This window comes from Kryptolebias marmoratus, linkage group LG2 (genome assembly GCF_001649575.2).
Source record: "Kryptolebias marmoratus isolate JLee-2015 linkage group LG2, ASM164957v2, whole genome shotgun sequence".
Classification (NCBI taxonomy): domain Eukaryota; kingdom Metazoa; phylum Chordata; class Actinopteri; order Cyprinodontiformes; family Rivulidae; genus Kryptolebias; species Kryptolebias marmoratus.
This window is the reverse complement of record NC_051431.1, coordinates 7,866,471-7,892,411: the sequence shown is the minus strand read 5'-3', so window position 1 is coordinate 7,892,411 and position 25,941 is coordinate 7,866,471. Positions and strand designations below refer to the sequence as shown.

The 25,941-nt window shown below is 38.4% G+C and overlaps 1 protein-coding gene across 2 annotated transcripts in view; it reads left to right on the top strand.

Moving 5' to 3' along the window:
* Positions 1-25,706, top strand: part of rtn4rl1b (reticulon 4 receptor-like 1b) — a 149,969-nt gene extending 124,263 nt beyond the window's left edge. For both annotated transcript variants that reach the window (XM_037974544.1, XM_017433794.3), the window contains 2 exons: positions 20,342-20,793; positions 23,057-25,706. In XM_037974544.1, the coding sequence (XP_037830472.1) occupies positions 20,342-20,793; positions 23,057-23,944 (1,340 nt within the window). In that variant the 3' untranslated portion in view covers positions 23,945-25,706. The remainder of the gene's footprint in view (positions 1-20,341; positions 20,794-23,056) is intronic.
* The last annotated feature ends 235 nt before the right edge of the window (positions 25,707-25,941 follow it).

Here is a 25,941-nt window from a genome sequence, read left to right as displayed (position 1 = left end):
TTGATTGCATCAAATATTGCCAGGCTAACCCCTCGGATGCCCAAATTGACTTACAGAATTTAAAGTTATTTTAAAGCACACAAGATATTTGGTTTTAATTAATCTTTTATTGTTTTGTAGACTTAATCTGATCTGTTTTAAGATAATTTTCTTGTGTATAATGATTTATTCGCTGTTTGCAAAGAGCATTATAGACTGTTTAAAAATGCAGTAAGCACATCAGGTTTGTTAATTTGCCTAAGAGGGTGAGCTCATCAGAAAAAAAAAATCCCTTTTGCAAACTTGGAGTATTTAAGTTTGAGCTTTTGCCATTATTTCTTCCCATGGTTCACTGGGGCCCAGTTTAACCTCTGAAACGGCCCCACCGGCAACACTGCCTGCAGGTAGAGGAGAGAGGGGTGACATGGTGAGAAGGTAACATCTGTGGTGGTGAGAGCAGAGAGGTGTGAAGATAATAGCCCCGGTGGGGAGATATGCAAGGCAGGGGGGCTTTATGAGGGTTGATCAGTCTGCTGTGAAGGAGTCCTGCATTGCACACATAAACTGAAAGAGCAATCTTCAAGTTATTCAATTTTTACCTCTAGAGGCTTGGCACTTTTCTCTCACTCTCTTTCCTCGGTGCTGCTTTTTCAGCACATCCTAAATTTGGAATTTGTTTTAAGGCTGTGATAATTAATAAGAAGATTAGGTGTTGCGCAAGAAAATTGTGTTTATTTTTATCTGTGCTCTAAGATCCTAAAATGACTATCTGAGCAGTCAGTGGTTGAGAGGCGGGGTACACCCTGAACTGGTCACCAATCCATCACAGAACCACACTGAGACTCATAAACCAAACAACCATGAACACACACTCACAGCTAAGGTGAGTTTAGATTCACCAAATAGCTTACGGTACACAACATGCAGGGTTTTGGACTTTGTGAGGAAACTAGAGTACCCAGAGAAAACCCTCACGTGCACATAAAGCATGTGCAACATGTAGGTTTTCCTTTTTATTATGTTTTAAAAGAGGTCATAGCTGAGGATGTGTTAGTATTGTTATTGTTTGAAGATGGAGTTATATGGGGTTTATTGTTTCTGGACTAGCCAAAAAGTTCAGCTGCATGAATTCAAATGCAATACATTAAAGATCTGTTATCGCTGTACCAACCGTCTAGACCCCTCAGATCTTCTGGTTCTGGACTGCTCTGCATCCCCAGAACCAGAACCAAACGAGGAGAAGCAGCATTCAGTTTCTATGCACCACAAATTTGGAACAAACTTCCAGAAAACTGTAAAACAGCTGAAACACTGGGTGCCTTTAAATCTCAACTTAAAACCCACCTGTTTAGAGTTGCTTTTGGCTAAATTAGGGGTAGAGTGCGGGTTTTTGATGGCTTCGATGTTTTTCTCTTTCTTACTGTTTATTCAATGTCACATGCTGTTTTTATTTTGTTTTTTAATTATGTAAAGCACCTTGAAATGCCTTGCTGCTGTAATGTGCTATACAAATAAAATTTGATTTGATTTGATTTGATTTGAAATGACAGAGCTGGTCTAAGTTTCGGTTCACAGATTCCCTGCCACTTAGAGTTACCTGATCTAGATCAAACTGTTTAGTTTTTTATGCTACTCTGATTCAAGAAGATAAAGCCCATCAAATGAATTACTTTACTTGACAGTGTTGATTTAAACCTCCATTGATTAGTTTAAAAAGTAAAGATGGCACAGAGATGGTATAACTTTTTAAATCCTAATTAGAAGTGGATTTCAGGTAATTCTGCTCAGCATCCGTTGTTTTCCTTTCACCAGTTTTCTCAGTATCTTTTCAGGCTGTCCTTTTGTTTCCCTTTATTTCTCTGCCTCTCCCTCTCTCTTTGAAACCCCACACTCCCAATTTCTTGTGTAAACAAAACCCTCACTGGTTCTCTCACTGTCCTTGACTTTACTTTTCGTTATCCATCCTCAAGGAGAGTTGGGGGGGAAGTGGCTGGAGGGAATTACGTTTCATCATCCGACAGTAAAAAAACCGAGATGGAGGCTGATATCTTCTTTTGTTGCTGCTCATCTGAATATCATTGTTGTTTATGGGTGGCTGCAATATTCAGCGGGAGGCTCCCTTTTTGGCCCATGTATGGTAAAGAGTTCAAGAAACCAAGTCATCACATGCAACAAAAATTAGTCCGAGGCCATCACTGTGGAGGGGGAAAAAAAATAAACCACTTATCTGTGAAACGTCTGCAGGAAGGCACTTGGCTTTACGAGGAGAGAGAGGATTGGGAGCACTCACTTGTGAGCAGTAGTTGTATGCAGACAAGCAGCCGTGAGGGGGGGAAAGCACTCACAAAGCTGTGTGGTTTGCCTCCAGAGGGTTCAGATTTACAATGGAAAGGAGGAAAGGAAAATAGAAACTACAAATGGCCAAGTTGTGGCTAAAGGAGTGGCTCCCGTGACAAGACAGAACATCAAAATATCTTGTTAAAAGAACCAAGTGACTTTTTATGACCCCTCATGTCTCACTTTTTAGGCAAGTGAGAAAAGCTTTGAGTAGGAAATTTCTTACCTGGTGGTGTGTTTTGCTGGTGTTGAATCCACTTTGAAGTAAATAATCTTGTGGTTTGATGTCTTTCAGGGAGTAATTAAATCCCATAAGAAGTTATAGTATCTCCAACAACCAGACCAGGGTGTCTTTAATCACAACTAGACGGCGTCTAAAGCTTCTTGTTTTGTCATTTTGGTAGAAAAAAACAACAAAAATCAAATAAAATTCACAGGGCATGAGGGAAGAAAGGAGCATGTCAGAAACAACTTGTAAAGAAAATTAAATAGAGTCATTTATATTCACATATAGTACAATTAAAATAGAAATTCATAATTTATGTTGGGTTTCTTTAACACAATGATTCCACTATATGGCTGTAACAAATGATACCCTCAATAAGTCACTTTTGGTAACTCACACAGGAACCAAGCAAATCAGCCAAAATATGCAATAATGTTCTTATACCATGTTTGACAGCATCACATAATAAAAGGAGGTGTGATGTTGCTTAGTGTTGGTGACTTGTAGTATTGTGTTTAAGTTTTAATATATAACTTCCCTTATTATTGAGATTCTTTTGCTTCAAATGCCAGCTAAGCATATATGCTGATTAAATCCTTTGGTGGATCGGTCACACAAACCATGCATCATCACATCATAGCCTTTAAACTAAAATTAACTCAACCATTGATTCTGGTATGAACAACATATGACAACAAATCAAAGATTCTCTTTAAATTGGCATTTGCAGCAATTAAACAATAGATTTAGCTACTGAGTAGATGACAGTTCTACACAAATATCACTACAAAGTTTCGACTTATCAGCCTAACTTGCAGCAGTTTCAAAAGTTTATGTAATGGTTTGCAGTAACTGCAGCTTCTTATGTTTTGTTTTGCTGCCAGTATAAAAACCTCACAACAAGTGATCTCAGGGCGCTATGCAAAAGAAACAAATCCAATTCATAAATCCAATTCCAATCCAGATTAAAATCCAATTACAGTCATTTCATTCTTATTATAATACAATACATTCACAAAAAGTACATTATGAAATGCCAATTAGTAAAAGTTTTCAATCTAAGGAAACCAGCTGATTGCATTAAATCTTCATTTTGCTGCAATCCCCCATCCTGAACCAAGAAGAAGATGTCTTTGGCCCAACTTGAAGGCTTGGTGTAAAGGGTTAATATTTAGACCCAAAAATAAAACAATCTCTAAAATGGCAAACTTCAAAAGAGTACATTTGCTATATCAAGACAAAGCAGAAATTCAAGGGCAGTCCTGATATGTTGAAGAAAACTGAGTGGATAAAATAAAGATAAGTTATCATCTGCAGCCGGGCTTAGATTAAATCGAACACAGATTGAATGAAGACAGAACAGTCAGGATGAAAAAGTGAAAAGACCAAGATAAAAATCCAGTCAATAACAAAATAGATCTGAATTTAGTTTGATGAGAACCGAACCCACAGTTGTCTTCTTTGTCTTCTTTTTATGAGGGAAAAAAAGTAACACTGAATACTGTGTATGTGCTTGGTAGGAGCGTTGAAGGCCTTCAAGGTGATAAGCCCTTGCAAATTAATGAATTGACATTACACCAGGATCAATGGTGAAGCTCTCAGTGTCTGAAAAACTACTCTTAATGAAAAGGGATTACTCTCTGAAGATCAAGGTCTTCCACATCCCCTCTTCTCTCCTGCTCCTCTCCTCCTGCTCTTTTGTATTCTGTTGTATTTTAGTTCCTCAGCCCTCAGTTCTTTTGAAGAAATTTCCCATTAATACACATGCTAAATTTTAATTTTGCCGCGGTCTTCTCGTCTTATGGCTGACATGCAATGTTTGGCATGAAATATGTGTCACCAGTAAGTGTTTTTCTTTCCAGTCACGTTTGGGTTTTACATTCCAAGGGTGTTTGTTTGTCCACCGAATGTGAATATCTGGTTAAAAACAAAACACAACGGTATGCTTGCTGATATTTTTTTACTGAAATTATTGTCAGTAGTTGAGTGAAAAGACAAGGTATTGAAGTCTAAAACTAAAAGAAGAAATTTATTACAGATAAGTGGATAGTAAATGGATAGTTTAACGTGATGTTGTTTTCTCGACCAAACAAGTCTGTCTTACCAAGCAAACGTCGATATCCTGAGGCTGCTGAATGTATCAGTCCACCTGATCAACGCTTCTTGTCAGTCCAAATGTTTACTCAACCCGCGGCAGACTGAAACATTCAGCAGCTTCTCCTCACCATCAGCATGTAATGGTCCATGCTCTGCACATATACATTCATGTAGAAACATGGACTATTAACAGAGAAGGCCTAGTCGTTCATTTTTAAAGCTTTATAATTACTCTGCCAACATAAGCTGAGCAGATTTATTTTCTCAAATATGAGGTGAAAAAAGTATCATACTCATCAAGCCATTTCCTACATTTATGATGGTGTTGAAAAACTGGAAAATAAGAGTAATGATGGAGCACTGAGAAACCAAAATGACTTTTTGAATGGGTGCACTGAATTGTTAGAAAGGGAAATCAAATCCTTTGTTTGATTGCAAAATACCCTCAGGAGGATTTGGTAGAGTCGAGAGTGGTAGACTAATGTTTTACTGTATTATGACAGCTGCAAAAATATGACCTTCATTGTCAGAGAAAAACTGTTGCTGTATCCAAAAGGCATGTGAATATAAAAACAATGACGTCTTTAGGAGAACACTGTGGACTGATAAATTTGAATTTATTTATTTATATATTGGCAAAGCTATGTTTGGAGAAGAATGTGTAGGAAAACCACCTCTTCATCTGGGGGAGGATCGATCACGCCTCAGGGTGGTGTAGCAGCCACCACATGGAGAATTTCTGAGTGGTTGAAAGAAGAATAGATTCAGTTAAAGACAGTCAGAAAAAAAAAAAAAAAAAGCTGAAGATGAGAAGAGAGAGGTTTCTGCAACAGGATAATGAGCCTAAACAGACAGCAAAATTCACAATAGACGTTCAAGAAGCACTGTAAAAGCAGAAGATTTGCGATTGCCTTTAAAATCCTTTGAATTGAAATTATTATTTATTGTGGATAGCCTTCAAAAGAGCAGCGCATGGAAGACGGGCCAAAAACCTCACAAAGGCTTTGAATTGGAGTAAATTTCCCAAACAAGAACTAAAATAGTATTCGTCAAAAGAGTTGTGATAAATGGTAACGAGGCTGTAATGCAATTCTGATTATCAGATTTTTGCTTTGAACACTACAATTTGAAAACAGTTCCAGTCTTGAAGATTTTATAGCAGTTATTGCAGTTCTATTTTAAAAACCTTTACATCTGTAAATTATCCATTACATTGTTATTTGCATGGAATACTGTGACTATTTGCCTCTAATAATAGTGGCAGTAGCAGCTAGCTGTAGCAGTTCATCAGCATGAGGCTCTTCCAGTAGGAATAGCATAATATATCTGCAGGTATGCATGTGTAATGGGGAAACAGACAGCATTGTAAAGGTTTAAACCGTTTGCCTGAACCACAAGAAATTCATTTAAAATTGGAGTTGTTGGCAGCATTTAATTATGGTCTTGGTCACATAGACTAGCTGTTAGCTCATCAATCTGGTCAGAAACTAAAATCCAAACTGAGGTCATTCAGAAAGCTTAGATAAGAAATTAATTGTTCATAAACTTTCCCCCCCAAAACATACTTCAAAATAGCTGAACTATTTTTCTGAACAGTGACTGGATTTTTTTTTTTTTGTTCATGTGTTGGTACATTTTAGTTTGAAACGAACATTGGTTGGATTTCTCTACCTAACAGCCACTCTGGGTGGAAAAAGTAAACTTTCCCACGAGTGAACACTCAATTCTCAAAAAGGCAGAAATTTATGAAGCGTTACTTTTGCCAAAACATTTGAGCTTTAGCTGTCATATACGTCACGAGTTAAAGCTTCCACAGTTGCGTTCAGTTGAATGGCACTGTTTTATACTGTACAAACCTGTTACCATTCGTGTGTGGGTCTGTGTGGGTGGGCGGATGTGTGTTGGTGTGCGTCTGTGTGTGTGTGTGTTATGTCGTCTTTCAGCTGTGACTTTCAGCCCATAGGTCCTCTTCATCTCTTGGTCATCCTACTGTCTCTTGAACTAATGAGCCACAGTGCATTCTAGTACCCTCACACAGTTTTCTGCTTGATTTCACATTTCTCCTCGTCTCCTCAAAGCCATTAGTTGAGAACGCTGAAACTGTGTTTGTGTGTGTGCGCGCGCGCCTTTATGTACATAGAGCACCAAACTCTCACCTGCTATGAATAATTGAACTGTTGAATCTAGGGCACATGAGGTTTGTATGCAGGAAGGTAGTTGCTGCAGCAGGAGGGCGCCTTACACAGATTGTTTTAAGAAGAAAACATGTAAGGAGAGCCAAGAGGTGGAGGCCAGTGAAAACGCCACATCTGGGTGAGCTGATGGCTCCAAAGCAGGGCTCTGCAACTACTAAATAATTACTGGGGGAAAGTGTTGAGTGGGATGTACTGTAAGCAGAATTTGTTATGTGTTTGCACACAGGGTTAGTGATTGTTATACCTGCATAATGCAGTTTTAATCCATTATAACTTGCTAAACCAGGACAGGAATGAGAATTGGAAACACAGAAATGTTTGCTTTAAAACAGCGTGAGGGTAAATCTGAGGAGAAGATGGTGCTCAGCAGTTGTTCATACCTTGGAAATCCTGTCTCATAATTAACAAAATATTCAACAGGACCGTTTATTCTCTGTTTATTCTTTGTCGATAGCGAAGCAGCAACACACGAACAATTCAGGGGCAAAAACAAAATGAATGTGTCTGATAAATAACATTAAATTATTCATGTTTGCACATGAGCTTTGTTAAGTCATGCAGTAAAGTGCTCTCAGGCTATCTAAGTGATTATAGTGTTTCAGCTGACAGGTATGTGAAATGAAGGGCACAGAGATAAAAATGCAGTGATGGAGACAAATTGTAGGGTGACGCATCATGTTATTAGACAGATTGGAATGTTAACAATAATAGCTTTTTGATTTTGTGTGTGTGTGTGTTTGTTTGCTGCTGTATGAATCCCAAATGGAGAAATAAATTATTTTTAAAGGCCTCAGCCTTATTCTGGACATTCTACTCTGTTTTTCCCTAAATACTATGTTCATTTATTAACTCCGTAGGGAAATTACAATATTTTTGCTTGGCCTCTTCTGCAGAAACATCAAAGTGGAGGGTCAGCTGAAGAGCAGCAGCCCTGGAGGTGGTAATGATTCAATGCCAAGCTCAGATTCTTCACTGGGCCGATGCTGACCGACACAAGGCTCGTAACCAGGTCCTGGTGGTTCACAGTGACTCCAGTACCACCCTGTAGACATATTTCATCATAGTTACTCCTTAAAACATTCACCCTCAGACATCATGCTTCTCCCACCTCTCTATTAAATAAGATAGAGTCAGCACAGCAACTTTTTGTCCAAGACATCTCTTTGTTTGCTGATTTTTTTTCCCCCTTCTGTCTGCTTGCTGTCACATAGCATCACCACTGCTCCGCTGTCACATTGAGAGACACGCAGTGATTGGCTGTGCTGCACCTTGTCACTGACAGAGACACGGGAGATTAAACGAGATTCAGCCGCTGGACTCGCCAGGCAGACTGACAAGTGTCCAGTCAGCAGTTGAATGCAGTAAAATCAGATAAAAACTGTGCCAGACAGAGGATAACTCCAACACTCAGTGAGTGGTACAAGAGGAAGAAGAAGGTTACTCCAACACTCTTCTGCAAGCAGTGTGGCAGATGAGTCACATTTCCAAAGTTGGTCTTGTACGATGAGAAAAAACTGATGTTCGGGAAACTTGCAGCCATGGTTCAGTTTTTGATATTACGAGGCAACTGTTCAAAAAACTCATGGGATAGCTTGTTTGAAGGCTTCAGACAAACAACTGCCTTCCTCAAAGGATCACTTGAGCGCTCAGAACACTTGAAAACAGAGAAGAAAAATGTGTCTAGTTCTATTTTAAAAGATTCAATATCTATTTGCATGTCAGAGACAGGATTTTGTCATGCTACATGAGTTTTTCTTGTACTTTTTTTTTCTTTTAAAACGTTGACTTTAATGTCTTTTTTGGCAAAGAGATGACAGATTAATGGTTCTACTGTTAGGCTTAGTTCGTACTTACAGAGGTAATTTTTTTAAGTTTTAAACTATTTTTCTCTTGGAAGTGACAACGCTTTCATTTTTTTAACTCGTAAAGAAAAAACTCCTCTCCACCTAGAAGTGAAAAGAAGCTATGCAGAAACACAAAACAGCAGGTATGAGCAAAGATCGTCGTGAAAAATAACCACAGTATACAAAGAATCCAAATTGTATGTCCTTTTGTGGCATCAATTCACAATCCAGAGGCATTCACGGTCACGCATAATCTCTCCTCATCTGTTAAATTGTTCCATGTGTATGTTTTCTGACAGAAGTGACAGGCGATATCGTTACAGTTTTCCCCTCAATGTGTGGGCTCTCTGAAATGCTGTAGGAAAAACTCTCTTGCCATTTTCAACAACAAATAGTTCAATCACAAAGTTGTCTCACCAATTACAGAGCTATACTGTCCAAAATTAACTGGCTTTGTGTTAGACTATTACACAGCTGTAGCCAGCTTAATGCATTCCGACACTTATGTCCTTTGATAGGGTGGGTACATTTATGTGCAAGCATGTAAAAGGTTTCACTTTCAAAGACGCTGAGACTATTCTTTACCCTTCTCCCCTCTCTGCCATGCAAACAATCACCATATATTGTAACATTTAATTATGTAGCTGTGGATGCAGCATCTGAAGTGACAAAACAAAAGTCTCGTAAAACTTATATATCTTCACTCTGGCCACCGTTTTTCTTAAGATTTTGGTTTTCAGTGAGTTAAAATTGCATTAGCGTGACAAAAAGGGAGCTCAGCATTGTTTGTGCAACTTCTGGTTATAGGGTGACTGTACCTGTGCTCCATATTAGCAAGATGTAAAAAGCATTTTCCCTCCAAAAGGCTAGCTATAGCCAAACATCACTTCACTAAGTGTTCATTCAAATTCCCAAGCCAAATAATACTCAAAGGCTTAAATGCTGATTTTGCACTCGGCCACCCCTGATTAACTGAGCATGTGCTGCACATGTATGTCCCTCGACCCATTTGTGAATACCCTAAGGAAGACCGGAGTATTCATGTGTCTATTCTTTCAATAATGTGCTAATATAATCAAGACGTTTTACCCAAACTGTGCTTTGGCTTAATGTTTATCATTAATTCAGTTTTTGAGTCACTTTGAATTAGAATTTTTAGTAGTTTGCCTCCTTTAAGCACCTTTACATCTACATAGTGAAATTAAAGCTAATTAGATTGCTGTTAGACAAACATCTTGTGTGCTGATTGACTCACATTCACACGATGAAAGCTTTCACCGCAGTATTGACTTCCAGGGGTAATGCTCCTTGGCTGCTATTTGTGTCACTCAAAGCAAATTGCTTTTTGGCAGAATGGTCAAAAAGTGTGATTCATAGAGACTCTTGTTATAGTGATCTTATGAGGGCTTTTAAACCTCTGTATTCTCATTTGATCCACGTGTAATTGCCCTCTCATTCAAAAGTAATTTTGTACATGGAATTTCCTCATACAGTGTGGTGAGGAGATGGATTTTTTTTCCCGACTGGCCTGTGAGGTGACACTTGAATCAAACATTTATCTGTAGTGTCAAACAGAGTGTAAAGACTTTGAGTTGAATCTCCTAAACATCAATATGAAAGATAATTATTAGCCTCTCCACCAATAGGAATTGCATTATAAATGTTCTGTATCACTTTCATTGGACTGTGGTATATAAACTACATATGGATACACTTCGGATGATTTATATAGTTTTGGCAGACCCATTACTTTAGTTTAGTTCTGCCACTGCAGTGCAATATCGCCACAGGGAGTGCAATATATTTGAATCATTTGGCTTTGTGCTGTCATGATAAATGAATGTACTTGGTGGCTGATAGTGCTGCTCCCACCAGTGGTGATCTGGCAGATGTTCCTGTGTACATATGTGCTCAAATGGTCTGTGTGCATGATGTATGCAAAAGTGTATGTGTGTGTGTGTGTGGGTGTGTGTGTGGGGGGGTCTGGATGTGCTTGAATAGTGAATAGCGTTGGTGAAAAAACAGAATGCTCCAAAGGCATAAAAGAAAAAAGCAACAGCAGGTGCAGATGTGCCTCTGAATGCAAGCAGAATTAGCACTAAAGTAGTTTCATTAAAATGTTGGAAACAGGCATATGTGAATTGTACAAGCCATCAACCATCCAGCAACCTTCATACTATCTATAAATTAAACAAACTTGATTTTCTTGAACACTCCAATTCCCATCCTTTATTCTGTTCTTGATCCATATAATGTTTGTAAGAGTTATTTTTAGGCTGTCTGATTTGGAAACCCGGGAAACACTTTTGTCACGAACATCATACCTGGCTCTTTTAACTTTTACTTTTCTTTCTTTCTTGTTTCATTCTTTCTATCTTATTCTGCCATTTTGTTTATTCCAAATCTAAGTAGATTACCTGACCCAACACTGCACTGCAAAAGAAACATAATTTAGATCATATCAGGTTGTCAATACCAGTAATGTGAAACATACTTCTTTTTTTAATCCAGAATTGTAGCTGTGTACAAAGGAATTAGCACTCTTAAATAAATACAGGCTCTAAAAGTACTTGAAAATAACTGTTTCAAAGGTCCAAATCATTAAAAATGGGAAAAGCAAACATCTGGACTCAGTGAACTATAGAAATTACCTTTTTAACATGGGTGGCATCTTGTAAACACTTTTTCTAGCTAACTAAGAATCTTTTGACCTGTGATGTTTCCTGTTGTGTTTTCTTCAAATATAATTCAATTCGGCTTATGCATATAGAGCCATTTTGCAACAAAAGCCTTCTAAGGGCACTACACAACAAAGTAACTCCAAATTATATCAAATTAGATGCAACCATTTCAGTCCAAATTGGAACCAGATTCACTGTGATTACACACAATCAGTTCAGTCCAATTGCACTACAATGAAAGTCAGTTTGTTACAAAATGACAATTAGGACAAAGTTGTCCATCTAGGGAAACCAGCAGATTGTATTAAATCTTCATTCATCCATTAATTTTTTTTACCTGCTTCTTCTTTCTGTGTCGCGGAGAGCTGGTGCCTATCATCAGCAGTCACTATGCAGAGGCGGAGGACACCCTGGACAGGTCACAGGTCCATCACAGGGCCACGCAGAGACAAGCGAGACAAACAGCCATTCAGTCTCACACCTAGGGACAATTTAGAGTTACCAGTGAACCTAACATGCATTTTGGTCAGTGGGAGAAAATTCCACCCAGAAAGGCCCCCAGACTGGGAGGCAATGTGTCAAATCTTTATTTTGATGCAATTCCCCTTCCTCAGTATGCCCAGGGCAGCAAGAAATGATGAAGAGGAATGACTCCCTTTTAACAGAACTGATTTGTTTGATTATTGTAAAAACAAAAAGGTTATTGTGGCTTTAAACTTGCTTTTTTTTGTAGCAAGTATTTTCGGATCAAAACCTGACCTCCACCTTTTTTGTAAACTTTAATTTCATTTCATTAGGAACTGAATAAACAGTTACTGCCGAACATTTCACACCATTCTTGTGACCTTCTGCTCTGTAGGCATTGATTGCTTTTAATTTTCGTGGTGCTCAGCAGCTGCTTTACAAGAGCTTGGTACCTGCTGACTGCCTGTTTGGACAGGGTTTGAGGAGTGAGGGGATGCATATTTTTAGATAAGTTTTAAATTAGCATCACCTTGCCCTTTCAAAGAACGATTGCGAACATTTCTTTTCTGAGACAGTCACTTTACCTTGTTGCCTCTTTTTGATCAGCTTATTTTTCCCAGTCATGTAACATTCACTTCATATACAAACCGGTGAGCCCACATTTTATTTTTTATTTTTTTCAAATCACTTAGCATTGTCTATCCCAGCCTGCTATCTAAATGAATTCCACTTTCTTTCTTTACTTTTATTGTTCCTTGCAAAGATAATCAGAAACCTGAAGCTTTTCTCTCCGTTGAAAAAGCTGCCTGGCTGACAGAACAGTGACTCATGGTCTTTTGTTTTCATTATACTTATAATCTTTTTTTTCTTTGCCTTAACTTTTATATACTCAAATTAAGGTCTAGTTTTTGATTCCTTTATTTAGCTTTGATTAATTTTTGCCAGTTATATTCTTTAGTTGTCATTAGTTTCCCTAATTTTGGCTCAGCTTATTCCCGTTATGTTATTAGCTCACCTGCGGTCACTCTGTTAATCACCCTCCACTGTGTTTATGTCTTGCTTTTCTCAGTTCTTTGTTTTGTATTCTTCACGAGTGCCTGGGGTCTCTGACTCCATCCAGCTCCACATCTGTTTAGTTTTCTGTTTCAAGACTCCCTGCTGGTTTTTCCTTTTTTTTTTTTTTTTTTTTTTTTTTTTTTTTTTTTTAAAAAAAAAAAAAAAAAAAAGTTTTCTCAAAGTCTGCACTGACCTCCTGCCTGCTTCATCCTGTGTTTGGATCCTCCTGACTATTTACTGTGACAGAGTGATTAAATTTTAATAAATGTCCTGGAAGTGATGACACTGTGAGGGTGTTGACAGTTTTCAGTTTCACAGGACATGCTGTGCCGATACAGATGACAAAAGTCGCAGATATGAAACATGGAAAAGAGCAAGCAAACAGAAACTCAAAAGAAAAACAAAAAACTGATGGCCTGGAATTGAGCACGTGCTTCTCAGTTTTTAGATCGTCTCAAGTGTTAAAAAGATTGTGCGAACAAGTGAAAAAAGCTGACTGATCTCTCTCAGAACTGAGGAGAGAAGATAAAAAATTAGGCAATTTGAATGGAAATTACCCTTTTAAAAAAATCACTAATTAAAGGAAAACCAAAATCACACGGATGCATCAAGAAAACCCTTGTAATAAGAGTAAGAATTAAAGGCCTGCCTTTTCTTGAAGGAATGCATATCACCCGCCGCCTTTCATGCCAGAGTTTTACACTAAAATGATGCTTATGATAAAAAATGACAAAATTGTAGCTGTTTTGGTCAAACCTTGAAAAGAACGTTATGCACAATCTCATGCAACGCCACAATATGCCACACTCAGGATATGTGTTATGAATGACTCTCAGCTATTACCTTTTGGAAAGTAAAAGTTGCATCAAAATTTGTTCAGTGGTTCATGACATATTTTGCTAACAGACACACAGAGTTGACTCCAAATAGTTAATGGCAAAATTTTAGACAAAGATCAATCAGAATATGTGTTACTACCACATTCTAGCTCCGCATCTGTAAAACTGATAGAATTATATTTATATTTCTGTGTTTTACGTTCAGCTGGCTGTGGCACCCATCTTGAATTGGGTGTAATTCAAAAGTTAATCTGTTGTAGATGTAGATCTAGTCAACACTTCATGCAAGTTTCATTAAAATTTGTTCAGTGGTTCATGAAGTATTTTGCTAACAGACACACAAACACATTATCGCCCACCTTTCGCCTTTCAGTGGCGGGGGTTAAAAAATGTTTTGCTGTTTAGTATAAACAATACACATTCACTGTTTCTGATACCTTCACACCAGAGGTATATCACAGTAATACAAATTATGTATTATGATTTTTTTATGCCACATTTCTGAAAGATGTCATTATCCTCACGTTTTTTTGCCTATTTTCCATTCAGTCACAAGAAGAACACTATGGCTTTGTGTGGAGGCAGTATTGCCTGCACTGGTACTGGGGAATGGCAAATGAGACAATATACCATTCTCCTAGCAACTGTAAAAACAGAGAAAATAAATCATTTAAAACAAATATTCTCAGGCTCTTGTTGTTGGTCACAGCTGTTGGCAGAGGTGTTCATCTGTGGCTTCTCTGCACAGTCAGAACATAACAACAAAAACATAACAAGTCAACAGAAAAATGTTAAAAATGCTAATGAGAATCAGATGGAGTGATTATTTCTTGTGCAGTTGTTGCTGTTCCTTTAGCCTCGCAGAATAAACACCACTGTTGCTTTTGTTCCATCCTTGCTAATTAAAATAAATACGTGGCCACTGACCCAAACTTGAAATGTCAGGAGCTGATGTTCTATTCATCCCATTGTTTAGCATTCTGTGAAATCAAGACTTATATAAACAAATTTAAAAAAAAAGAAAATGGATTGATGTAAACTTGCAGTTTATTCTGTAGACGCTGAGTTATTGTTGTTTTAATAGCCTTGGTAGTAATGTTTGATTCTTTCGAGGCTTTTAAATTAATTATATTAGGAATATCCTTACAGTATAATTCACCGTTGTTGCGCTGAAATCAATCAACAAGGTAAAATTATAAATAAAGGCTTGCAAATACAGTCCATCAAATATTTAGTTAAAATCTCTCTAAGCAAATTAGCTGCCTGACCACAAGGGTGTGGAAGCCATCGAGCGCTGGGGAAATCTTTGGTTGAGTATTTGACGACTTTACTTGGCCGTTCTTTTTGTATTTTTGGGGGGGTAAGGTCAGTATCCCAACTTTAAAAGTTTAGTCTGGATATTCTGAAGTGGGGTTCTGTGGAAAGGTTGTGAATATTAAATATCTTGCCTGTCATAGATAGATATTTAAATGAGTATTGCCGATATAGCTTCGTTCTGTCCAGATTGATGAAGTAAAGCTAATCAGAGTAGAGCCAAGAACATAATGGATTGCTGCTATAAAACAACTCAAATCTGACCAAACTGCCTTTCAGTTGTGTCCAGATTTCAGTTTTCTTGATAAAAGTTTGACATTACACATTATGAGTTGGATGCCACATTTTTATTTCATATTTCACTTGGTCATTGTGATTTATGACTCAATCTTTTTCTTGTCTAACTCTTAAAACCTTCCTCTATAAGCTTGTACCCATAAAGAAGTAGTCTCTCAGTTTGTGACAATCTAAAATTATCTTAATTGTTGATGGTACCACTGGGCTTCCAGCATTTTCCAGTACATTATGGTTTATTCCTAACGATTCAAACAAACTTTTCTATCAGCTGAAAGTAACAGTTCAAACCGTCATCTAGACTGTGAAATACTGACTACACTTGAAAAGAAGCTGCACCTTGGAAACTGAAGTTGTTTGGAAATGACTCCCGGAGACAGTCCTGACTTGCATAAATCTTTAATCTGCTTTCTCAGATTTCCACTGAGCTTCTTGTCGTGTGTGCACTAGAGTGTATGTGTGTGTTTTCATAGTCTCTTTGTGTTTATCAGTGCAATGAGCTTTGTCAAACAAACCCATTTAATGTTTGCACAGAGAAGCTCCCAGCTGCAGTCAATAAAAGTCACTGGTAGGTAGTGAATGGGGTTTGGCTTTAGCATGTTAAAAAAAAAAAAAAACATTTTAGACCTTTAAATTTAATTAAAATACTTGGTTTTAACTCTTTGTTGCTTTAAATAAATTCCTCAATAAATGAACATTTGTACCTTTTTTTGTTAATTCTGGAATTGTCCAACTTTGAGCATTGGAATAAAAAAACAGTCCAAAGACAAAAAATACACATTTCAGATAATGTCCTTGGATGTGGCTGAAGACCCAGTGAAACCTTTGATGGGTTTTTTTATTGTCAGACCTTTTGCAGCTTAAATCAGTTAGTTTGGTCACATGTATGTACTGCATTATGACATTCATCTCCAAAAGACAGTACTTAAGATGCTGTCACTAACCACAGTTCTATAGGTAAATAAATAAAAAGAATCTATTTTTTCACACAGAGTTGTACCCATTTAATCAACTATCTTGTACAATGTTGTGTCGTTTTTTGGTCTATGATTTTTGTAGTAAACATTGTTTTAGAGGAGGGAATGAGGACATTATTTGGAGTCAGCCACTGATAGCAGCTTATCACGGTCTTTGGAGAGACACAGGAAATTGAGTTTGTCCAGTCTAATGATGGGCAGAGTCACGCGGCTTTACAGACACACCATTTCTCTCCTATTAGCAGAGATGTGTTATTCATGAGGGCAAATCTAGTATGAACTATGTTTCATTGATATTCTACACACTCACTTCTCATTGTCTGTCAGGGGGGCCGGGCTGTTCTGCTTTATTCATTTATTTATCTGTTTTCTTTTCTACGCCCACCCACAAGAAGAATGGAAACTTAGCGATGATAGGGTTACTGGGTCAAACATTATTCTCCCTGTAAAGAGCTATCTGTATCTTCTGTCATCAGTAATCAGTGGGAAGAATTAAAACTTCATGGGGAGAGACTCGGAGCTGAAAGATTTGTGACGTGAAATACACAGGCCGGACTCCTACCATAAATAGCTGCATGTTTTCCTTTCCAAAATCATATTATCTCTCTTTCAGAGCCTCTCCTATATTCTGCCAAATTCCAATAGGCATTTGGCATATAGATGCTTGGTTGACTCCAATGCTATTTATACAATACAATCTGAGCTGAATGACTTATTGTGTGAGCTTACAATGCCATTATGACAAGCATTATATTTTTACATTTTTATTTAGGGACAGCCTTCCCACATAAATCTTTTTTTTCCCTTCTGTCCTGAAAACCAATCTCACTATTCAAAGCTTCGTAAACAAGCATCAATTAGCTTTTCTGAGTTGTCACACTGTCATCTAAATCCAAGTCTGTCGCATGTTTTCAAGCTTTAGACTGCCTACAGCTCAGAGCCCACCTGTGGTACACGTGTGTGATGTTTTGTTGTGTGGATGTGCGCGAGCATTTATGTTTACATCTGTGTTCAGTGGTGAAATCACATGGAAGGTTGAAACGGTGAGCTGTCAGGTACTGAAGTCAGTGGAGAAGGAATGTGATGCCAGCTGCAAAAAAAAGTACACAAGCTCTGAGTGTGGCTGTAAACAAGGAAGAGGGTGTTTTGGTGCTCCCTTGCCTCACAGTCAGCTTGTAGAAAGAGCTTCCTCATCATATATTCATGTTTTGTAAAACCTCATCAGGGATGGAAGTTACATTTTTTTTCTTCAAACGGAAGGCATAAAAGAACACATTATTTCTTACTTGATATTAATGTGCTTTTTCTGACAGATTTTTATCACCTGTCTCCATGAAAAGTGGGCAATTATGTAACTGCTTGTATCTGTGCGTGTTTATTTGTTTGTATGTCAGCAAATTATCCCATGGACCACTGGACAGATTTTAGTGAACTTTTCAGACAGGAATTATTGGATGTATAGTTACAATGATTAAAGTCAACTCAATTCAAGATGGCTGCCACACCTGATCAACCTTGGCCAACACAAAAATAGTTAAAAATCTGTCAGTTTTATAGACATTGGTTTGGTGTGGCATTTGCATTTTTTTATATAATTTTATTTTAGAGGTACAATTATGCCAGAGTAAAAAATGGAATGCTTTGCTCTTGCAAGCGGAGGCGATTGAGCGGTGAGGAGGTGTCTCTTTATGTGTCTAACACGATTAGCAGATCACTGATTTAAATTGTCTCACTATCTCAGCAGCATCTACATTCTCATTCCTCCGCAGTGTAGCAAGCTTATCATTTTCTGTCTTTCACCTGCTCAGATCATTTTTCCGATGGAGATCTGCTACCTAATTCCATTGAAGACACGCATGAGGGAAGGGTTTAATAGAAAAAAAAAAGTTTAATGCTTTGAAAATAATTTGTAGAGTGAAAAGATCGTTTTTCTTGGATAAATTCCTGCCATGACAGGTGATTGAAATAAGTCATCTCATCTCAGAACAAACAAAAAAGCAAAATGACAGCTTATGTTTGTTTTATTCTTTTGAGCTGCTCTGTAAAATCCTTCCTCCATGAGGGTCAGCAGTCCAATAAAATGCAAACCGTTGCAAAAATGAACAATTAGGATGCTGCATCTCAAGTACCAGGTGGATGCTGCTTAATGCAAATTTTCCTCACAGAGCGGCTGGAAAATGTACCGTGTCTTGTCTTATTTGGCTGATAAATAAAGCAAACTTTATTTCCCAGGAGTAATGCAAAATATTTTCACCAATTTACTCAGTCAGCGGGTGCCATGCTTGATACATCTTCATGGAAATGGCAACTAAGGAAGAAATGTTTAAAAAAAAAAGAAATAAATCATCCACAGAGCGATAAAGTAAAACAGCTTTCTTGTTTGGCCTTGAAGGGGTTAGAAAACTGAACAAATCCTGGAACATTCAAAGGAATTCATGTTCTAATGCAGGATGTGACAGTAAAATACAAAAACTAAATTTAGGGTTTTCTCTGACTGTGACATGATTTCCAATGCAACATTTTCACCTACACAAAACACCAGTGCATAGGAACACACTCTTACTCAACCTTTTGACAGCGTTCAACCATGAAGAATAACCTCATTTATTGAGCGCATTTCTGGTTTAGGAGGTTGCAGGCATTTCCATTGTTGCCCAGTGGCAGAGCTTAACAAATAGGATTAGATCCGTGCCCAAGAGAGCACACTCCTGTTCAGGTGACACGCAGCTCCATGCTCCAGCTCTGCAATGAGACACAGAGAATTACTGCTAAAGGTCAGTGGAGTCAGACGCTGAATGTCACCGCTTAGCTGCACTTTGGCAAGAAAATACATTCAGACAAATAGGACTGTCTCTTGGGGGAAGGGTCTGCTCCTGAATTTCCACAGTAAAAGACCTGGGATTATTTGGTGGGTTTAAAGGCAACAGAGGCATATCGATTGGCGACAGTGAATCCAGCTTCCATGATGCGGTGAATAATAAATTGAGTATAAGACAGCCCAGGGTTTGTCAGATGGAAACTGTCATCACAGGCTGTGAGTTGTGCTCAACTTGATGAGACTGTAGAGGAGTCGCATCCCCCATCTTGAGGATCTGGGGAATCATGTCACTGATCAGAAAGTGCCTCAGAGAAGTTGACTGCAAGTTTAAACAAGCATTCCACACCCCATTTAACAAAGCAAACTGACTGATCGCAGCCTAAACTCTTTTGATAGAATTTGCCAGCAGACTCAGGAAGAGAATTGGACTCCACATCACACAGTCTCCCTCTGAAGGTGGCAGAGTATTGGAAAGGGTAATTTCTGAAAAAGCTGCATATGTGTCGAATGAGATAGGAGTGGCGCAGCAAAAAAAAATCCAATCCAAATCAGCGAGTCATCTTTTGACTCTGTGGAACAACTGTTTTTGTTTTTGTCTCTGCTGGCTTAAACGCATGCATGGAATTCAGTCTGTAAAATGTGACCAAAAAGGGCCTGTATGTATGTGTGCCAGTGTCTGTGCCACGAGTTGAAAACAATAACCAGACCGCGTCAGCGCAACACAAAAACAAAACAAAACAAAACTTTAAACTGAGAAAATAGTCCTTTATCTGATCCTTGAGAAAGACTCAAACAACAGACTTCTGCAGTTCAGGGTTCAGAGTGAAAACTCTTGTCAATTAACTCATTTATTTCCAGTGAGATACAGATATTTAAAGCCATAGAGATAAATGTTATTGATTTAGTAGTTCTCTTTGCTTTTCTTGTTGCATCACCAAGTTATTTTTACTTCTTTCCAACACCTGCAAATTAATGATTATCAGCATTCTCACCTGTAAAGTAGTTGAATAATTATTATTAGAATGTCAATAGGTTAAACCTTCCTCCAAACAGCATTTTAACACGTTTGCATTGCTGAAGAAAACAATGTTTTAAGTAATTCAACACTCTTACACAAAGAAGTTTTCTAAATGTAAATCATAAATGTGATGTTATTATTATACGTTTGCTCAGCCTTTATCTTTCTCAACCTTGGTGTTTGTGTGTGACATGTCTGCAGGCTCTGGGCTCGAGTTCCTGCTGGTTCTCTGTGGGCTCAAGCTTTCCTGGTCCTGCCCTCATGACTGCATCTGCTACTCCGCACCCAGCACCGTCTCCTGCCAAGCCCACAACTTCCTGTCGATCCCCAAAGGCATTCCTCCTGACAGCGAACGCATCTTCCTACAGAACAACAAGATCCATCGCTTACAACGGGGCCGCTTCAGCCCCAACACCGTCATCATCTGGATCTACTCCAACAACATCACCTACATAGAGCCATCGACCTTCCATGGCTTCAAGTTGCTCGAGGAGCTGGACCTGGGAGACAACCGCCACCTGCGCTCTCTGGATGAAGACACTTTTCATGGTCTGACACGGCTCAACGCCCTTCACCTGTACCACTGTGGTCTCACCTCACTTCCAAATAACATCTTTCAAGGCCTCAGAAATCTACAGTACCTATACTTGCAGGTATATTTTCTTCACAGTTTATTATATTTTGCTCAAAAAAATAAATAGATTATAGTTTGTACAACTAGGGATGCACCAATACCATATATTTTCAAACCAAATATAAGCACAAGTATTTACATATACAACTTGCCAATACTGTGTACCAATACGAGTACTAATAAATGCCATTACACTTATTAAAATTACTTTTAATTTAATTTTAATGTGTTTAAAAATTAGAGGGGCTCACTATTCATGATAACTTCTCAAACGAAGCCAGGACAGCAATAGTGTTTTCCACAAAGGCCCTTTGGTGAGTGGTTAGATTGTGGGGAAGCTTGTGCTCAGATCTGTATATTCCCAGGGCTCTTAGCAAACTCATTGAATGCAGTATTGTGTTAGTTTTCAGATGTTTTATCAAATTGCTTGTTTTGGAATTATTAGGTTCCGTCCCATTGTAGTCTGCTTTACTTTTGTGACTATTGTTTACTTTGAAATACCTCCACATAGTTTCTTCTTTTTCCTTCTGGTGGTGTTTATTGGCCTTTAGTAAACACTTTTATGATGCATTACCACCACCAACTGGTAAAGAGTGCAGATCAGGACAGCAAACTTAAAAAAAAAAAAAACTACAAGTACTTCCACATGGATGACATTGCTTCTCCTCTGCCCCATGACTGCTCAATTGACAGATGCACATCATGCTGCCGAATCAGGTACTGTGGTACTGAGACACTTTTATGAGTATGAGTATGAGTACACAAACACAATACTAGACCAGTACCCAATCGTGGTATTGGTGCATCCCTAACACAATTTCAAAATGTAACTCTGACCTGAGCTTGAACAAAAATTCTGTTCTAATGAAATAATTACCTAATAATATGTGACAGTATATTTTGTAAATATCTCTGACTTGAGACAAGATATAACAACTGCTTTTTAAGTTTAAATGTGACCTGAAAATAATTATTTAGGTCCATTTGTTCCCAGGTTTGTGAGTCCAGGTCCAGAGTTAGTTGTGCCTGCCCTGGATGAGCCTCTGTTCCTAAACTCTGACTCAGACCTTTGTGTTTGTTCATGTGTTTTCAGGAAATTTTAAAAGTAGGTGTAGCAGCTTGGCTTCTGTTGCTAACATGGAGTTAATAAATCCTGTAGCTGTAACCCAACAACACGTAGTAGGGTGCAGCGTTCCTCTTAAATATTTTACTAATGATTAATCACTGACACAGTGGTTGCTTTGGAGCACAGAGAGAGACCATGATGCTGTTGAGAGAAGTCTCAGACTGTTTTCTGTTTAAAAGTTAAACATGAAAAGAACTCAAAAAACACGTTCTTGCTAAAGACTCAAATGATGACTGGAAGAACTTAACCATTCATTTCATTAATGGTCCCAGTATGCCAAACGGCTGTTATATCAAAGCATGGTACATCTTAGAGATATGGTTCAAGGTGTCCTTTGGCATCTGTGCTCTGATGCACCAACCGAAGCGATATTTGATGCTGATAGCTCCAGTGTTTTTCTGCAGTAATTACTCAGAAACAATCAACAAGGTCCTTATGAAACAGCTGGAGTTGAAGGCAGTGGAAAATTCATATTTACAAGTTAAAGGCTAGTTTGTAATTTTTTCTTTCCCTGTTTTTTTACATTCACTCTTTTCTTACAGTTTAACTAGCTGGTTTATTCAGTTTTTCAGATTAAGCCGTGAAATCTTTTGAACAATAAAGTGCACTGTCTGCGTTAATTTTTGTCTTCAGTGAGTTCTTATAGAACATTAGTGTGTGTCACAGTTCAGGGGACAAGTAAAAAAATCACCTATGAAGCATTTTTTTCATCTTCCCCTATGAGGGTGTTTTGTATGTATTCAATGTTTTGTTTCGTTTTTTATCTGCCATGTCTGCAGTACAGTAAAACCCTCTTGAGTGACCCCTCATTGTTTTATAGATTGTTTCCAAAGAGCCAGACTTTAAAGTGGTCTTGATATGTGTTTCTGCAGACATTTTGACATTTTCAAAGATTTTCTTTGGCTGTTTTCACTTAGCCCGCCTCTTAACTCTGAACTATGGTTCATTCAGGCACAAAAAGTGTGCAAAAAACAGGGGTTGATTTAAAACTTTTGAACAAAATTGTAGTTCTAACAGTAGCTGAGACCTAACACATGTGGATGGTGCTGATTCACTAAAATGTATTTGTGGCATGTTGTCAAAAGGTAAGTTAAAAATTATTAAGTGCATTAATTTAAGAAAATGCTAACAATACATGTTGTATGTATCTCTTCAGGATAACCATCTGAAGTACCTCCAGGATGACACATTTATGGATCTCCACAACCTGAGCCACCTGTTCCTGCATGGAAACCATCTGTGGAGCCTAAACCAGAACACTTTCAGGGGCCTTCGAGCCTTGGATCGTTTGCTTTTACACAAAAACCAGATAGAATGGGTTGATCGTTTAGCCTTCCACGACCTGAAACGTCTCACTACCCTCTACTTGTTCAACAACACCCTCGTAGAGCTGTCTGGACAGTGTCTGGACACTCTGCCTTCTTTAGAATACCTACGCCTGAATGACAACCCCTGGTCATGTGACTGCAAGGCCCTGTCTTTGTGGGAGTGGTTGAAACGTTTCCGAGGCTCAACGTCGTCAGTGGATTGCCAGGCCCCAATTAATATGATTGGGAAAGACCTTAAACAGCTGCGCAAGGAGGACTTCTCCAGCTGTTCACCAACTGTTTCTGAGTCCAGAGCTCAGACAAATAATTTATCAGGCACAGTGAATCCATCAATGAATCGAGGAGTGCCGATTGGCTCTGGAGGGCAGACCCACATCATGCATCCCTCAAGGCCTGGGCCTGCGAAAAACTGCACAAAGCCTCGTAACAGAGCGGGCAAGAAGAAGGATGACAATGAGGTTCACCATTCAAAGGAGGTCATGGCAGACAAGGATGACTCCTCCCCAGACTTCTCAGAGGGAGGTAAACATGACCACACATCCCCAGATGGCACAGTCACACAGAGAAAGCACAAGTGCTCTCCTCGGACCACTGTTCGCCCCCCTAGTGGGGTTCAGCAAGCCAACAATAAGGCACCCTTATCTAAGTCTTTGCTACAAGTGCAAGCCCTCTTTGTGGCCTTGATATTGACAAATATTGACTACATTCTCCGTTGACCTTCAGAGGGTTTAACGAATGCTAATCAGAAAAAAAGCACAGCCCTCAGACCTTCTCCTGCTCCTGCACTGCAAGGCCTGTGTCTTTTATGTATGTGTGTGAGAGTGATTATATGTGTAAATGTTCTTGTGGGGGGATTTATGGTTCAAACTGAAACAGATATCAAAGCATCAATCATCTACAAGCGAAAGATTCAGAGCACAAAAATAAGAGAGACTGAATAGGGTAGAAGGTGAACGCAAACTAAGCTTTCACTGCCAATGCCTGTATGATTTCATCGTCATACATCTTGGTGTCCTATATTTTTGATAACGTCTTGTTAACGCAGCTGGAGCTCAGAAAACCAAAATTTAAAGAAAAGAATTGGAAATGTGAGAGACGATGGCCAACATCTTCGGCTGCTCGTTTCTAAAAAATCTTGAAGTGATTTTTTTGAGTTGAGAATTTGTAAATGTATGCATAATGGTATTAATGGAAGTTGATGAACTTGTGAAGCCTCCAGCGCAAGTCTCATGTTTTCTTCTAAATGCATTTTGAGTTCTAACGTTTGTTAAGAGCAAAGAAGTGAAGGATAAGTATGCCAGCAAATTCAAGTCAAGTAATATAAAACAGAGGGATTTACTTCAGAGTAAAAATCTGTTGCCACTATTTTTTATGGCCATAAATATAACCTCCATTAAACCACACAGTATATGATGTTGTAACTCTCTTTATTTCTGCCTACATATTAATTTTCCTCTTCCATCTTCATTTACATAAGTTCTCCCCTTTGCAACTGAAGATTAAGCTGCTAATTGTTTCGAGATGACGACGATTGCCATTTGCTATTTTCATCTGCTTTAAGTCTTTGGGGAATCAAGCTGTGAATAACGAGGAGTCTGTCTATATCTTGTGTCAGATGTTGTTCATTTGAGTTTTTTCTCAGACACAGGATGGACCTATACATACATCCCTGTTGCAGGGCTGACAGGAGCCTTAGAGGTCAAGGGTCATATGGGGATTTCTCAGCTTCACGGTGAGGTTGTGCTGAACTGCTTCCTCCTCAGGGAGGACATCCCTCCCTCATCCTCACTGAGAATGTGAGAAACATGTTTTTTTTTTCTCCTTAAATACTTAATTTCAAAGGCATACAAGACTCTTAAAAATGTGTGCTTACCTAAAAAAAACTTTTCTGATCAATAATCGATCGAAGAACAATTTGAATGGAGCGAGGCCACCTGGGATCGAGCAGAATTCTGCCTCTTCCTGAACTGGCATGGTTGTCTGTGGATCCAAGAAGAAGACAATCGCTTCAGGAGTCCTAAAGGAGATGCGGTAAAATGCAGACTTGTAGGAAATTACAAGACATCTTGCTGTTCTTCTGGAGCTTTCGTGCCTCCCTCAAAGTATGTACTGAGTTGATGGTGTTTGTATCAATGTAACAATGGAGACAAGGGGACATCTTGCAGTGCTGATATTAATCATTTACTGTATTAATATGACAAAACAATATCAGTGACATCAATGATGATAACAGGGTTTTCTGCTCCTTTTGTCAAGAGGAGTATTTCCGTTTATGATTTTTTTGTTGATTTGTTTACTATTCATATTATATTTTTAGAACCCTCTGTTTGTTAAAGCACAGTTCCTCACCCCTCCATGTTCTTGTTCTACTGTATGCCTTTTCATCTGTTTCATTGTCATGATTTACCTGTTCAGTAAGTTATCATCAAAAAAACAACAGCACAATATTGTTTATAAAGATATTAAAATCTATATCTTCTTATGTCCATCGTTGCCATGTGTGTTTGTTTGTTACTGAATTTAGCTTTTTAGGAAAATTTTTCCTTTAATTTATTTAAACCAAAAATTGATTCAGTCAGCATATTTAGCTTTTCCCACCCCATTCCCATTTTATCTTCGCTACACTTTGCAATGTGTCTCTCCTGATTAAGTGCTGCTGCCTAAATCCTTTCTGCCTCCAACAAATAAACCTCCTCTTCCTATATTATATATA